The 18,329-nt window shown below is 27.1% G+C and overlaps 1 protein-coding gene across 1 annotated transcript; it reads right to left on the minus strand.

Moving 5' to 3' along the window:
* Window positions 1-1,838: 1,838 nt before the first annotated feature.
* Window positions 1,839-2,944, minus strand: LOC114384582 (LOB domain-containing protein 12-like). The gene is made up of 2 exons (XM_028344282.1): window positions 2,648-2,944; window positions 1,839-2,253 (listed from the first exon to the last, which is right to left on the minus strand). The coding sequence occupies exons 1-2, from the start codon at window positions 2,801-2,803 to the stop codon at window positions 1,948-1,950; spliced, it is 462 nt and encodes a 153-aa protein (XP_028200083.1). The 5' UTR covers window positions 2,804-2,944; the 3' UTR covers window positions 1,839-1,947.
* Window positions 2,945-18,329: the final 15,385 nt, after the last annotated feature.

The following is an 18,329-nucleotide window of genomic DNA, read 5'->3' on the forward strand; positions in this document are numbered from 1 at the left end:
TTATTTTTTTAAAATAAATTAACTTTTTAGTGTGGAAACTAAGCTCTTTCATCCATGCATGCATGAGTTTTTTTCACATACATCACAAATAATTGAATCTTCGTTAAGATGCTTAAGGGTCCAAAACCAACAGATTTAATTTAAAACTAGTGGCGCTTAAAAATGTGTTATCATTTGTTTTAATCACTAGCTCAATCATTGAACCAAGCATGCGCTTTTTAATCAAGTAATGGTTAATTTAGACGTTTAGGGGTAGTTCGATTTTCTCTTTTCCTCTCTTTTGAAATACAAAGTTCGCGTCAGCTTCCACTGTCCCTGTGATTTCTGGTGTTCATTGTGGTCACAAGTTTACCTAAATGGTACGGCAAAGTTAAGAGAAAGGTGAGAGCTAAATGATATCTAACTTCTAATTAACAATGTAAAGGCATTGTATATCGTACATTTTCTCTATTCATGCCGTTCGCATCTTTATACACGTAATTTATAACGAGTTTTAGTTAATATATTAGGGAATGTTATATCTTGAGAGGAAAATAAAATCAAATGATTAAAGAGAGAAAAAGAAGTAGCAATTGATGAGTGAATAACTAATTTAATTAGTCTTTTGAAATTATCTGTTAAGGTTTATGAAATTAATTAACAAAATGACAGATTAACCGTTAAAAAATAAATTATCAATCAATTTAATCTTAAAAATTCTAATGATCAATCAAATTGATCCATGAAGTTAAAAAAAATGTAAAAATAATTCCTAAATTTGTAAATTATCAATTAATCTATGTCCTGTTTGCTTTGATGTCACGTCTCACGTATTCACATCTTTTAGATGCATTTTATTTTAGCTTCTATGTCATTTAAATGAATTTGAAGTGATTATCGCGTCAAACATGATCACATAATGTCATTCCAAAGATGCACTTAGTTTCTTTCATGTTAACGGATGTCATCTAACATCCTTAAAAAAAATTAAATTAATTGATAGTGCCCGAATGACATCAGCTAGGCACTTTGTTATTTAAAATCAAAAGTACCTCAACTACCATTTTACTTTAAGGAAGCTAGTAATATCCACGTGTTTTCCGTTCAATATTTAAGCACAAAAAGATGAATTACAATCTGTTACTTATTGATCCATTCTTTATTCTTACTTTTTATAGTAATCAAACCACATCCTATGTTCTCTTTTTCACAAGTATCGGGCCCTAAGGCCCAAGCATACAAAATATTTAACATCCAAACTCTTTTTTAGTGAAAATTTAAAATCCAAACTGACATTTATGGTTAATAGACGCACAAGTAAAAATTGTTCATATTTATCATTTAGTTTTTTGTTATGCTTAAGACTGGTTTAATAATAAAAAGTTTGAATAACTTATATAAGGTTTAAAGTTCTAACTTTATTGCCATCACAACATAAAAAAATTCTAGCTAAAGAAACGAGAATAGTTTTAGTTGAGAAAAACAAAATATTTTGATGTTCATTAGACATGTAAATTTTCTTTCCTGATGGTGAGATAGCCTTTTTATATAGTTATGAGAATGTTTGTCACTTACTAAAACCATTACTAAATTTGTCCACATTAAGAAATTATTAAATAGTTTTGCATCATGTCTTCACTAATCTTCCTCATATAATATATAATTAATTATTATTGATATTTTCTTGTAAATTGTAAAATTTAAATATTATTGTATAAACATTAATTAAGGCCATAAATATTTGTCCTCACCGGCTGCTTTAACATACAAGTACCTTAATTACTTGTTTACTTAATCAAGTGCTAGGGTCAACCTTAGAAATCCCTTCCCTATCTCCTCACAACCTAGAATCCTAGATAGAAAAAATTTATAGATGTATGATATAAAATGTCTCAGAGATTGAGAAAAGACAAAACATGAATAGACCAAACCCAAAGCATGTGAGCAAATTTCATTCAAGAAACCATGTCATGGGCAAAATTGCTGCATTACATTGCTAGAAGAGTCAAAAGCAAGAAACTGAGAGAGGTCATTTTGGAGAAAATAAGACTTGTGGTCTAGATCAATTTGTGAGGCTGGCATCACTGGCTCATGTTCCATCTGGATGCAGAGTATCTCTGCTTGAGCAACTGCAAGCTGCATTTGGAGCTCAGAAACTTGATTTTGCAAGTAGGATATGGCTCCAACACAACCATACACAGGATCCCTCACTCTTGCATTTGCCTCATACACTAGACTACTCACTGCATCTGCTCTCTGGTGAACTGGAAGTTCCTGAATGAATCATTGCATAAGAAACAACCATTTAGAGCCCTCGATCCACTAAAAAGAACACTACTTACAACTCCAAAAGAACAAAGGCCCTAAGAAGCTTATGCATAATCTAATTTGTAGAATAAAAAATGATTTTTAACTTGTGTATAACAGCATAAGCTAATTTTAGCTAATGGAAAAATTCATTTTCTTTTTTCTTTTTTTCCTAAAAGTACTTCTGAATAAATTTATTTAAACAGGCTCATTAGCAAACACTATCTGAAAGACTTACCTGAATCTCCCACCTCCTAATTTCTTTGCTTCTGAAATTGATAAAATAACTAACTAACCACAAAGGGTTTTTTTTATTATTATCATCAAAAGAAGGCAAATAGAAACAGTAAGGAAAAAGTACCTGCAACATTTTGCTAACATTGCTAGCACCAAAAACCTTGTGAACTATGGCAAACTTCTGCGGGTCATCAGAAGGAAAATAAGGAGCGAAGGTGCAGTCTTTTGTGCACCGGCGTCTCAGCAATTTGCATGAGGCACAAGGGGAATTTCCACCCATTTTTTTTCTTTTTTGGAAACAAAGGAAACTGAAAAAGAAAGAAAAACGATTGTGTTTAGGACTAAAAGGAGAAAAGGAGTAAGCTGAAAACAGAGGAAGTTAATAGAACACAAATCAAAGAGTTGCACATAATAAGACTAAGATTGAAAGATTTGATGTATTTATAATGGAATGCAGCCGCTGAGAGTAGCCACCTGCTAACTAATTACGCTACAGTATTGTCATTAAGGGTCCCTTCCATAGAATAGAATGAAATGGAATAAAAATAAATTGAGATAAAAATTTAAATTAAAGTGAAGTGTAAAAACGAGAATTATATCATTTTACTTCATTTAACTGTTTTTTTTCTCTTTCTCTGCAAATAAAAGGAACCTAAAGTATCAATTACATTCAACTATAAAAATATTTTATTAATATATAGATAAATTAAGAGATTAAGTTATTTATCTCTCTTTTTCTTCCATTTTTTTTGTATGCACTGCTCTATTTAATTGTCACGTCTAGAATTGAAATTGAAATAAAAAAATTACTTTGGCTTATTATACAATCACCTGGTCATAGCTCTGTTTAGGAATTAGGATCTCTAGGCCTTGTGGTTAATTGTAACTTGGTGGATCTATATCAGTCACTTGAAATTCGGACAAGTGAGCGTAAAGGTTCCATAGGCTGATAAAAGTAAATGTTTTAAACATTTTATACTTCAGCAAAAATATAATCATGTAAAACAAAACGCAACAAAGCACACGCCAATACAAAAATATTCTATTTAAATAGAGAGGCACCATAGAAAACTATATATTTAGTAAGTAATAAATAAATATTGGCACTATAAAGAAAAATAATATATTCATGATAAAATAAATCAGGACATTATTACACAAACTTTTATGCTTCTGTGTTGCTTCATTGAGAGTCAAAGTAAGAAAATTTTTCTGCTTCACGGGAGAAAAGCTGTATCACATATTGACTTATGCTGAAATTGACGGGGTCCAATAGGTTCAAGTCTCCATGTTGTTATTAGGCCATAGCTGAGAGAGTAAGTGGCTTGAGAATTGTCATTATCTTATTTTGCCTAAAAATATTCCTTTAAAAGTAAATTTATTTTAGAAATATATATTCTTATTTATTCACTTTGAAAAATTAATTCACAAATTGTGTCTTAGCCGTCACTGCTTACCTATTCAGATGTAAGATGTTTGCATTGTTGATATTATTTTAATCCATTTAACAAATTAAGCTCTCCACTTTTATGCACTTGTGGGGATATGTATAACATGGTTATGAATAACTATATAGATGACTGAGCAGATGATGAACTATTAAAAGAGTTTTAGATATATCACGGAGAAGGAAAGCTATGATTAGTATTACACTGTATATTATGTTCATTATCTTATTGTTGATAAACTTCACCATAATTACCCAACACAATTACTTTTAGCTATAACATTTAAGACCAAATTTGTCAAAATCCACAATAATCATCCAACATAAGTACTATACTTTTCTCACTTAATAACACATATATCAAGAGTTTAATAATTATACATTCACAATATAAAATATATACTTGTAAATATTTATTAAAATAATTAATATAAAAGTTAATAAAATGATTATACATAATAAATTGTTATTTAATGACATTGTATGTGCATAGTGGTGCATAACATTTTTCTCATACATCAATGGTAATTAAGCTGTGGATATTGTGACAGCCAAGTTGGCAATATATATAGTTGTAGGAGAGGAAAACAAAAATGTCACTATATGGTAAGCTGATTTGGGTTCCAAGGGGGATAGAGGAAATAAAAACAAGAATTATCATTGAGAAGCTGCCAAATAAAAGTTGTGGATTGTGACAGCCAAGTTGGCAATATGGCTCCCACGTATTTGAATAAGGATGTGACCTACATTGTTTAGTTGTGCTGAGTCAAGAGCACAGGACCGGTTGAAAGCACCCGGTCGTTACTAAGATATGTGAAGCTTCAACACATGAATATTTGTTAGACTCTGAGTATGACAATGACAATGACATATAAAAGCATTCACGTGAACGCCCCAACGTACGTTATCAATTCCCTGGTAGGACACCAAATGCACACATAGCAACACTGATCAATATCTTTTTCTTAAAATAAATAGTATTGAAAAAATTGTAAAATAAAATTTGACAAAAAAAAAAAAAAAACCGTCTCATACTGATCAGCATTTCCTTATATATCAATCTCTCCTAAGATTATAGTTTGACTGAATTCATTGATTAGCTCATGATCAGCTAGCTGATCAGCATATCATCTCTTAGTTATAAAGAAATGTACATCTTTATTTCAGTTACATAGAAGAGGTAAACACGACTGTGTGTGTACATATACATATATGCTTAATGAAAAAATAGTTCAGGCACAAAGACTGTAAAAAAATTATACTATTATTCAATTATAAATAATTATTATGTAGGATAATTATTATTATCTTAAAATGTGTTCTACTTATCATTTCTTTATGGGTGAATAAACTTCATGTACTAAATTAATGAGAGCTGGATCTTCGTGAACTAAAAGACAATGTTTTTATTTGGTTAGATTTAGATATTTTTTTCTAATATCTTTTTTTTAAAAAAAATAAGGTTGTTCCTTTCCTCAAAACTAGTGCACATGCATATATATATCTACTATATAAAGGCATATATCATCGTATGGTGTTCATTTTGTTTTCGTCTTGTATGGGACCCAAATCAGCTTACCATATAGTGAAGATATATGTTTAGACCGATCAATGAGTAGAACGTTTACTCATCTTCTCTGGTCAAATGGGCAACTTTGAATAAGCTGATGTTAGATCCTCCATATCAAGAAAACTCAAACAAAGGAAGATATATCAACAACCATATGATATAGCAGATTTTTTTCTGATCACATGTTGAATGGAAGAGATTCGTCTCGTGAGCCGTTATCTTTACAAACTAATACTATTAGAAATTAAATATCTATCGGTCACAAATTGATGTGTCGGATATAGTTAATTAATCTCCATTGAATGGAGAAGCTAGCTAAGCAGCATCTGCGGTCTCATTGTAAGCTTCATTATAATCCTGTATTTTTTTTTTTTTGAACCACTGACATGCATGGCATATTTTTTCATTCCAAATAGAGATTATTTTTTTTCTCCTTTGCAAATGATAGAATGCAAACTGTAGCCACTCCATTTTCATTATTTTATTCTTTACTTAAGCATCATACATACAATTTCGTTCTCATATAACCTTCCCAGCTATTTTTATGTGTATCAATTGGTGAATAACTCTTGCTCAAAGCTGCTATTGAATTTATTTAGTACTAGTATTTACTTTATTTAGTTAAATATCTTTTCTACAAGAGCCATAAGATAGACAGATTGGTATGCACTAATAATATATGTAATTTCATCACGAAGATACCTGCCCAGCTCATTGCTTGCCGTGTATCTGTGACATATTGTATTATATAACTATAGGTCAGTTTGTTTGAATATTAATCAATTCTAAGAAACCAAACATGATTAATACTTTATGACCTAACTCAAATGGCAGAAATGTGAATGCCATGGCATATACTATAGTAATAATGTTTGTTGAAAAGCAAAGAAAACACAAAACCCACCACCAAGCTATTAATGAGATTCCTGACATTCAATTAAGTTGTAGGGATTATTATAAATGAAGCTCATTTCGATGGAGATTACTATTGAAACTCGTACGAGTTGTGGCTAGTGTGGTAGAAACCCTAAGCTTTCCTTGCATTAATTGCCTCACATGATTCAAAGCTTCCTTTTCATATAAAACAGCTCTTCTTTCATGGCATGTCGGTCTCCTATACGTCTTTGTTTTCAAAATGTGCAAGGCTTTGTTTTCAAAATAAATGTGTAACACTACCTTTGAATTGATTGGAACAAGTGAATGAAATGATATTAAATTTTACATGCTGATTAAAGTACTAATGTTAGGATGTACTACTATTTACCAAAAAAAAGTTTAAAAATCATGACAATTGAATAATAATTAATAACACTTACTATCAGCAAAAATAAAACTACTAGTATAATTGTTATTTTCAACATTCTAAATTTGTTTCGTAAGTGGATACAGAATTAGTTAATATTATAAAAAATTGGTACTTTCTAAATTACTTGAGTTATATATTCATTCATCCTTGTTATTTCATTCAATTGCTTTGAGTAAAAGCCTTAACAAGGACAAATTAATACAACCCAAATAACATATTTATAATATATATATATATATATATATATATATATATATATATATATATATATATATGAAAGGAGAAGGACTAACTTGGAGGAAGAAATTGTAATTCCTATTTCTTAGAATGTGAATTTAGGTCTAACTTAATCCTAAAAATTAGATTAAGGGATGAGGATTATCCATCACTTATAAAGTCTAATATGATTGTATTGTTAGTCGATGTGGGACTTAGATTATTTTCAACACTATTATTAAAGTAAACCAAAACAAAAAAAAAATGAATGATCATTTTTTTATAATATGAATAAAATATATAAATGAAAACAACTCTTATATTTTTAAATTACCATAACTATTGAAAATGAATTATATGTTCAAATTCAAATTTTAAAATAATATTAAAGTGTCCTAGTCATTGTTGTTGGGACCTATCAAATTACTTATTATCATCTTGATTCTTAAATTAATTTTTGAATTTGAGTTAAATTCAAACTTAAATTTTAAGGAAAATAAAAAGGTTTATAATTTTTGCATTCCATGATGTGAGAGTTTGATTGAAAGATAAAACATATATTGATAAACATTTTTCTCACATATTGATGTTAGAATAATATATAGAGAGAGAGAGAGAATTTTTATTATCTAATAAAATGAAATGGAAAATAATTAAAATTAGGTTTAGTTTCTCTCGAAATATTATTGAATGTAGTAAAATAAAATGGTCATATTATAAAAAGGAAAATACAATTTCTAATAAATACAACAACGTGTAAATTCTGCAATAAATTATGGTTTTGTATGATAAAATTTGTGTTTTTCTTTAACGTAAAGAACCAAATCTGTTTTTTTACTGCAAAAGTCCATATCATTTATAAAACAAATCATTAATAGAGGAGTATCAACAAACCTTTGGAGACTAACATAAAATCAAAACGTCCTAATAAGGTGATGAGCGTCTGAATTTACTTGCCTACGGATCAAACAGATGGATGAATTGTTAATAAAAGTAGTTTTTAATAGATTTAGATCTTTAATATATCTGAATGTGATTTTTAATTCAAAAAAATATATTATTGATTTTTTAATTAGTGTCGTTAGTTGGCACCTAGCAAGAACCCATTTCTGTTTATTTGTTCACTTAGAAATTCAAGTTAATATTAATTACTATCTTTACAATTATGTCCTTATCTTTATTTAATTCCTAAATATTTTATACACTTTATTATAAATAAAAAATGATTAAATTCATATAAAAATAGAAATAATCTTTGTAAAAAAAATTGTTAAAAAAAAAACTTATTAAAGAAGATTCAATTTGAAGGACTCATTTTGATCAACGCCTCCATTCAAAGCATATCGAGTAGTTAATAATTTAGAACTAGTAACAGATAGGGTCTAAATTTAGAACTTCAACCCCTCGGAAGGTGAGACCATGGAAGCTGAAGCTGAGAAACCTGTCGTTTGGTTTCTCTGAAATCACAAATTTTGAAGACAATAAAATATGGCTGAAGAAACAGACATCTCACCACGTTAGAAGGAAAAACATGAGACCTTCAACGCAACATTAAATGAGCATCGTTTCCATGAAGATTCATTTTCGAGATGCATGTTTTTTTAATTTTCAAGAATAATTCTAAAGGAGAATATTAATTAACACATAAAGGGAGTGTGTTTAGTTAAGTTAAACTATCAATTGTATAAAAGTTTGGATATTACGGTATTGATTAAGGAACTAAAAAAGAAAAAAAATATGTATTATCTCCATTCTAGAATATATGATGTTTGAGATTTTTACATAAATATTAAGGAAGGTAATTAATTTGTTAAATTTTAAAGAAAATGTTAGGTAACTTCTTAATATGTTTTTTATCTCTCTAATTAATGATTTATTTATTTTTTATGCAATACTCCCACTAAGTATTTATTAAGAATATCCTTTGAAAAAAAGTACTCGATGTAGCATTGGTTTTTTAAAATGACATATTTTAGAATAAATTTTTTTCTCTAAAACATTATATATTTATGTAAATTATAAGAAAATATAAAAAAGATAATGAATAATACAATTTTCCATCTCCCAATAAAATTATTTATATTTTAAATTTCTTAACCAATATACTTAACAAATTAATTATAATTAGCCTTTGCCTATATGTTTTTTTTTCAAGACAACCATCAGTTGTATTATAAATACCTACACACGTATAGAACTCCCTAAATAGTTATATTAAATCCTAATATTTAATATAAATCGTCTACTTAAAAAAAAAAATACCTTCAGGTATAGAACTCCCTTGACAATATATCTATATAAGCCTAGTATGTAATATTCTAATATACAATAACCTCGAGATAGGACAACAGAATTACTTCTTTTTTTTTTCGGAATTCAAACTTTTATAAAATGTTATGACATGTTTCTTGAAATTGAAAATAGTTAGGATTAAATAATTATATTCAAATTAATAATTTCAATTATGGAAAAGTTATTATAAATGCAAAAGGAAAAATATGAATACTTTCTTAAAATATTAAACTTTTAGAAATATTATAAATTTGTTTTTTAAACTAAGAAAAGTTGAACGTAGGTTAGTAATTTTTAATTATTTGAAAATTGTTATAAACTTTTAAAAGATGTTATAAATGTTTTTATTGAAATTGATAATATTTTAAATTAAATAATCAAATTCATAGTCATTAACTTTCATTGTTTAAAATGTTTTTCTTAAAAATTGTTTTATTAGATAATGAATGTGATATCTAATCAAATTTAACACAAATTAACGTAAGTATAATATTATACTAATTTTTAATTGTTTAATTAGATGTATTAAATTTACATTTCTTTCATTTATTCACTTAATATTGTTTTCAATAATTTTTAATTATTTAAGTATGTGTTATTAAATTAATAATTTTCATAAAAGAGATTATAATAGAATAATTTATGATTTATTTTTTATAAAAAAAATATTTTGTTATTTTTTCATTTAGGTTTTGTTATGTAATTTATTTATTTATACAAACTTCTTTGACATAAGGATAATAATATTATCAAAATTAATTTTATAGTTGTCTTAAAAACTAATCACAGTCAATTATCTACAATTATTTCTTATTAATAAATAAGTTTTATATTTTAGAAATTTTAACTGAATTTATATATTTTTAGTATTAAAATAAATTAATATAATTATTAATATAATTTTTATATGATCCAAAACTAAATTTTCCTCCAAATTTACCCGATGTGATGCAGGGGTGCTATTTAGTATATCTTTATCTTTATATCTTTATATATGTAAAAGTAGAAGTGAGTGTAATTTTATAAATTTCAACTTTCTCGCTCATTTTAAATCTAAAAGAGCAATTATTTTTCCGCACTTTTTTATGGCTAAATGAGTAAATATTTTTGTAAATTAGCTAAATTAATGAATTACATTAAATGACATTAATGCTTCACTTTTTTTTTAATTTAATTCAGAATTTTCTATTCTATAAAAAGGTTAAGGGTGTCAATTTGGACCTACAAAAGGAAATCTCATGAGTATTATCTTTATGGGTCTCATAGACGAGAATTTTTTTTCTTACTGGGACAAAGATAAATATTCTCTGGTGGACATGACGGAAGAAATCACACCCATATCTCGTGAGATTCTCACCCTGCTCTTATATTAATTGTTATTTTATATTTTAAATATTAAAGGTTGATTTAATATTTTTAATACATTCCCATTGACATCCTAAAAAAGGCTTTAAGCTATACCTTGGAATCTGTAGGATTTTTATTTTAAATAGAAGTTGTCTCAAAGCTACTATTTTAAATTAGTTTTTATTTATCAAGACAAATTAAAGTTATTACCAATTAAATACCTATTAATAAAAAAATTATTACCTTTTTTTAAAAGGAAAGAAAATAAAATAATTATCTATTACTATTAACTATTTGAATCTACTTTTTTTAAGTATAGATTTAAAAAATTTAAAATTAAAAAAATTACGTGTTAGAGATGCAAAAATTACTATTAGTTATTAATACAATGTTAATGCGGAAACAAATTTCATAATGAGTGATGCACATAAAAACATAAATGGAGAAATTACTATACACAAATATATACAAAATGAGTAATTTTTTGTTTATCATGACTATTTTTCATAAAAAAAATTACTCGACACAAATGTATACAAATAAAACGTATATATATATATATATATATATATATATATATATATATATTAAATTAGACAAATTTGAAAGGGAAATTCCAAACGCAATAATTATTAGAAAAACCACCACAGATAATTTAATGCATTTGATCTAATGAAAAAATAAAAACGTGAAGGCACAAATATATTAAATATGATTAGATTTCAAAATATTGTAATCCTTAACCCTAATTAAAATCATTATTTGTAATTAATAATTTAATATAATTTAATTTTTGATAACTAAACAATTATATAGTTACTGTTGATGAGAAAAAAATATTTTTTAAAGGAAAGAAAAATTGATTTAATGCATTCTTAATTTCGAAATTCAATATTTTATGTAATTACTATTAACAACACAGAAACTATATAATAAAATCAAATATGGGACGTAAATATATTGAATTTCAGATTTCATATAAATGACTTTGATTTCAACATGAAGTAAGACAGGAGTATGAGTGCAAGTTTAACAACAGTCAAAGGAGGACTAATGAGTTATTACGAATTTATAAATAAAAACAGAGGTAGTATATATTGGTTTAGAATGATTTTGTTAAGAAAAATAAATTAAAAGCACGAGATGTTCCATCTAGGTGGAATTATAATGCTAAAAAACTTTGTCAGAATTATTCGAAAATATAAATGATTTCACTTATTTTATTAAATTTTCTGGTATAACTAATCACATTATTTGAGACAATTGTTGTGTTTTCATGTTAAGGTTTTGATTTAGTTTAATGCATTTTCGTTTAATTACAATATCATATCATGTATGTTTTCTTATAATGTTATCTCACTCTACTAGTTTTGTTTAGTTATTTTCGTTATTACTTAGTTCAGGTGGGTATTTTATGATTCAAACAAATTTAGCATCATATGTGATAAAATAACTGATAGAAATTGAAAAAAAAAAGTAATTGCAAAAGTACTCAACTGTCCGTTGCTTAAATAATAAAATCGTTTAACCAAAATTACAAAAACTAATGAAATTGAATCTTCTAATATTAGTTATTCAAATTTACACATTAAATCATCTCAATCCATATTAATAAAATAAATCACCGTCATTTATTTATTTTTATTAAAACTAGGGACAAATGAGACATTCGTGTCTCATTGTTTACAAAACAATTGTGGTTCGTGTAATAAACAGTTGGGTATGTTGTTCACATTTTGAGAGTCATCTTTTTTACTTTTTTTTTGCTTTTTTTTTCAGATAGGTAGTAATGAAAAAAAATAATTAAAGATAAATTGAAAATAGTAAATATATACATAAAAAACGGAATAATTTTTATTATAATAGTTATAGATTAAGTAATTCAATAAATTAAATATATATATATATATATATATATATATATATATATATATTGTATATTTATCTACTATATATGAATTTACATTAACTTTAATTCCTAAAATTTGATTAATTTTTTTAAGAACTTGGTTTTATAAAATCAAATAGTAGATTAAAATAATCATACAACATTTAATAAAATCATCCTATAAGTTTTTTTTTTTTCAAAAGACATGTGTAAGTTAATTAATATACAGATTGATTTTAATTTAGAAATTATGAAAATAATAATTTTGAAAGTTAAAAGTGGTGAAATTATATTTTTTATTATTATATTTCAATTCAAATGTATAAAAACAGGTAGGAAATTTTCCACTGAATTCATAGGAATAAACTTTTCCTCTAAAGATTTTTCTTCCAATCAAAATTAAAATTTCTTTAATTACATAACAAATCAAATTAAATCAACATGATCATAACTATTTTTTCTTGGTAAAATTAGTGTTTAAAATTAATTTCTAACCAAATAATTATTCCCTTTTTATTTATTATCATCTCATAATTTTCTAATATTTTGGATTTACCCTTCTTCTTCCTCTCTCTCCCACCGCCTCCATCGGTGGACCGTCGACCACCACCACTCACCACCCATTTCCTCCTTGTCGCGTCGCCGCCTCCTCTGCCCCAGATCCGCGCACACAAACACATTTCGCCTCACAACTTCTTCCTCAGATCTACCCTAACGCATCTCACCTTGGAACCTTCGATGACCACTCCGCTTGAGATCCATGCCCTCCGCCACGTGCGCGACCCTTCCGCAACCACTCCACCCCAAATCTCTGCCATTTGCTCCCTTCATAATATATTATATTAATACAAATATATTATGAATTTATCCGTAATAGACACCAATTCAAGATCCCTTCACGCACTTGGCATTGTAGGTTGAGTTCTACGTCAAGGACAAAATGTTTGGCATAAGGGCCGCTTATGCCAAATAGGAAAAGAGATTAAGTGAGATGAAAAGGGTAGAATGAAGACTTTATATATTTCTGGGTGAACCAAGCAAAAATGGAGTGTGCTAAGTAATTGCCCAACCAAACATCTCATTTCTTGGGTTCGTCTGGTCCAGCCTAATGAAAAAGTTTACCTATAAATATTATGAGAGGGTGATGCTAGGTGCACCCAGCATTATTGCTGGTGCACCCAGCATTTTAAGTGAATGGACAAAAATTTCTTTAAGTCAAGTTGATCCATATAACTTATATGAATCAACTTGATCCGTATGAGTCATAATTAATCCATATGAGTCATACAGAACAACTTGATCCGTATGTGTAATTTTAACTTATGGATCAACTTGATCTGTATAGATCTTACGAATTAACTTGATCCGTATTTATAACTTACACATATGGATCAACTCATGCACATCCAACAAAATGGCGTACCTTAAATGTCGACGACGACAAAACAACCACCGCAACAATCACCATCGACCCGTAACACTTTCAGCTTGACCCATGTGGCAACTCTCTCAACAATGAAAAACCAACACGAACCAACAACAGAGGGAGAAAGCGAAGAAAAAAACAATGGAGGCGTAAGAGAAAAAATAACACTACAACCAACTTCAAAAGGAAGAAGACATAAGAAGTATTTAGGGAATTAAAAAAATTACTAGATACACAAATAATAAGACTGGTGCACCTAGCATCACCCCATATGAGATCCCAATCGCATCCATGTAATGCCCATTGCCCAACAAATCCTTATCGACAACCCTTACTGAAAACTTGAAGTAAAAACACATCATAATATGCCACCGATGAAGAAAGAAAAATACATGATCATCATTTTCTGTATCGGTTTCATATGGAATTAATTACTGTTTTCAGTTCCTCAAATTGAAAAATGATGTTATACCAGTTTCTGAAATTAAACAAAAAAAATTTAAGTTTTTGAAATGAAATTGGTTAATCATATCAGTCTTTGTCAATAGTTTCGCTAGAGACTACAATCATTATAAGTTATAAAATTTAAATAATATATATTGATAATATAAAAAATTTTATAAAATTATTTAATTACAAGTTATTATATAAAATAAGTTTTTTGATTTTTGAAATAATTTTATAACGTATTTCAAGCAGTGTGATTGAATGTTGATGAATATATAAGTATTAAATTCTAATTACATGTGAACAAATTTAAAGGATTAAGATAACAGTCGTTTTTAATTTTAAGAATTTATTTATAATTTTTTTTATTTCAAAACTATCATAACAGGTCTCAAAATTATAGGTTTAGTGACTTTACTCATCGCATAAGCGAATAGCAACCTTATCTCACGATTTGACATTCTTTCTTCTCATTCTTACAGAAGTGAATGAAATGAAAGGAAACAATAACGAAGAATATTGTTTATTTTTTCAAAAATAATAATAAAAGGAATAAAAAAAAAAGTGAACAATATCTTCTCACTTATCTCACACATCTCATTAGTAATTTAATAATGTGATGAATTGATTGCTTTCTGATCTTTTCTGGTTTTAGCTTTTATCGTGACACCGATCCGGATAAGCATCGTTCCCAATCAATATTTTCACATTTATCTATCTATCTTTCTTGCTTTTCCCTCCTAAAGCTACTTTATCACATTGCAATGGAAGAAAAAAGAAAACACTGCAAGGTATTCCTAGTAATAGGAGACATAGTTAGGATTAGTCAAATCAAATGTATAAGAGAAAAATAGACCAAATTACTCTTTTGGACTGTGCTAATTTAACATATTAAAAACTCATTCCTAGAATTATAAGTTATAACTTAGAGAAGACAGTATTTTTATGTTTGTTTAAAATTTTAAAAGTATAACTTTGTATTGTTCACTCTCAATAAAAGTAATAACAATATTGTTTACTTTGTTTTTATTTTCGTCATGGGGATGAAAATATTCCAATAAGAATACGAGAGAAGTTATTTTTAATCCACTTAGAACTTCTATTTCAATTCTTATTTTTATTTTAATAATTATTTTAAAATTTAAAATATTCTTTAGAGTTTTAAAATCTAACCAAATAAACTTTTAAATATTCTCCACAATAATGGTAATAATATTTTTGAGAATGTGATTCTTAAAAATAAAGTATACTTTTAAACAAATACTTCTTGATTTTTTTTCTCTATTCAACTTATCAATTTATTATTTCTAATTATCAAAAATATATGTAATGTAACCATTTCGCATTAAATTCCACCAAAATATATATAATGTGACCATAAGTGAAAAATTAAAAATTGCATATAATAAATAATAGCATAACAAGTGAAAAAAATATAGATTACATCTCATAACATATTTTACATTCCTTAAATAGAAAACGTTTTACATTTTTTTCATTACTCATTTGCATGCATTTTCTAGTGGTTTAAGTTTACTTTTGTACACATTTCTTCGATTTTTCCTTCTAGAACTTTGTTACAGCTATTATGTGTTTTTAGTAAGTTGCTTTAGCCTTTTGGGATGAGAGCTTGAATATTTGAGAGCCTTGGGAGAGATTTGAAAACCTTTTAAAGAATGGAGGTCCACTCGAAGAAGCATGGAAGTAATCTAAGTATGGATGCAAGAAAAAAGTTAAAGAAAATATGAAAAGTTGGTCACCACTAAAAACTTGATGTGATCTCGACCTTTCATATGAATTGTGTTTAATTTAGCATGGATCCTTGAAATTGTATTTATTTTTTAATTGATTAAATAGTCATTTTTATTTTTGAATGTGTAAAGTATTCACAAATTCATCTCTAAAAGATGAAAATTCAATTTTAGTCCTGAAAATAAAAAAATAAGTGCGACTAATCCATCTATTCGTTATCGTTAATGAAAAAATCCACGTAACATAGAGGAACAAAAATATCACAAAAATGATTGCCAACATGATTGTTTAATAGATTTGACCAAAATGTTAGTAAGTTTATGTTGGATCAAATTGTGAGTAAATTTCTGTCAGACTAATTTGTCAAACTCCAAATTTCATTTCATTTAAGGGTAAAATATAATTTAATCTTCATTTTCCTCCGACGTTTTTATCATTGTAAGCATAATATTACAATAAACACTTAAAAAAAGAAACAAGCAAAAGTTGAAACAAACATAATAATAAGCATAATATTAATTAATAAACATAATTAGTCTGCTCTGAAATTTCTACTGTGACAACATCAAGTAGTAACAAAATCAAGTTGAGTCTCATTTTTTTGTAAGAATTAAGTTAATGATTGTGCATTTTTGTCTGAGTCTCATATTTTGGATAACTGTCATATTAGAAATTTCAAAACAATAGACAGATTATGCTTATTAATCAATATCATGTTTATTATTATGTTTGTTCTAACTTATGTTTATTTCCCTTTTTTAAAGTGTTTTATTGTAATATTATGCTTGCAATGATAAAAAAATGGAGAAAATGAAGATTAAATTAATTTTACCCTTAAATGAAACAAAATTTGGGGTCTGACAAATTAGTCCAATGGAAACTTATTAACATTTTTATCCAATGAAAACTTATTGACATTTTGTTCCAATCTATTCCGCAGTCATGTTGACCATCATCTTTGTAACATTTTTATCTCTTTTGTGTCATGTAGGTTCTTTTATTAACACTAAAGAATAGAAGTTAACAGATGAAATGATTTGTCACACTTTTTTTACTTTCGGGAACTAAAATTTGAATTTTCATGTATCGGGGTGAATTTGTCAGCATTTTACACATTTAGAGACAAAAATAACTATTTATCCTTTTTCAATTAGATTCATATTGAAATTTAATTAAAAATAAATACAATTTACAGAATTTTTTTTAAAAAAAATCAAGGACCTAGATAAATACAAGTTTAGATACTTGTCCGTAAAATAATTCATAAACTCAATTAAAATGGTAAAAAAAATGATACTTGTTGTACCTACCAATCGATTGTCGATCAATTCATGATTTTTTCTTTAAATTTTTTCATGCTAATGTACTTGAGATTAAAGAGTTGTGTACCTATTGGTTGTTTGTCGACCAAGTTTATTGACTTGGTTGTGGACCGACCATAGATGAGCCAACCACTTCCTCTTACTTCATGACCCCATTGCAGGGCCACGAATCTTAGGTACATTATAACTACCTTGGATGCATAGTCCAAATATCTTAGATAACAATTAAATTGTGATCCCAGAAATATCAAGATTCAATCTATACACATAAAGGATGAACATAATCCAACATTGACTTAAATTTAGACATATTATATATATACTTGAGTGCTTTTGACTTAGATCTCCTAACCCTAAAAAGACCTAAACTAGAACACTGAGAGATTAATTTAAGCTAATAAATTACATGTTAAAATTTTTCAATAAATTTAAAATTATAATTTATTAATGTAGTATTAACAAATCTCTATTTTTAACTTATAAGGATCTTGTTAGGACACTAGTTAAAGAATTAAAAAAGATAAAAAAAAAATTCTCTATACTTTTTTAATCAATGTCTTGAGCATTTGACAAATTATAATTAACAAACCTCTTATATTAATTTGCACATGAGTCATTATTTTTTATATACGTCCCCTTTTCGTCCCCATATGGGGATATACAACTGGAAAAAAGGCAACCGAACAAAAGGTTCCACTTAAAATAGTGTAATTGGACCCAGAAAAGAATAATTTCAAAGTTAAAGGATTCTAGATATTTGAAGGGACAAGGACAGCTAGACCACGAGCACGCC

The sequence above is a fragment of the Glycine soja genome, chromosome 14 (assembly GCF_004193775.1).
Source record: "Glycine soja cultivar W05 chromosome 14, ASM419377v2, whole genome shotgun sequence".
NCBI lineage: Eukaryota > Viridiplantae > Streptophyta > Magnoliopsida > Fabales > Fabaceae > Glycine > Glycine soja.

Coding starts and splice junctions, on each gene's coding strand:
- LOC114384582 (XM_028344282.1), bottom strand. CDS start 2,803: ATGGGTGGAAATTCCCCTTGTGCCTCATGCAAATTGCTGAGACGCCGG. Junction 2,254..2,647: donor ATGTTAGCAAAATGTTGCAG/GTACTTTTTCCT, acceptor TGATTCATTCAG/GAACTTCCAGTTCACCAGAG.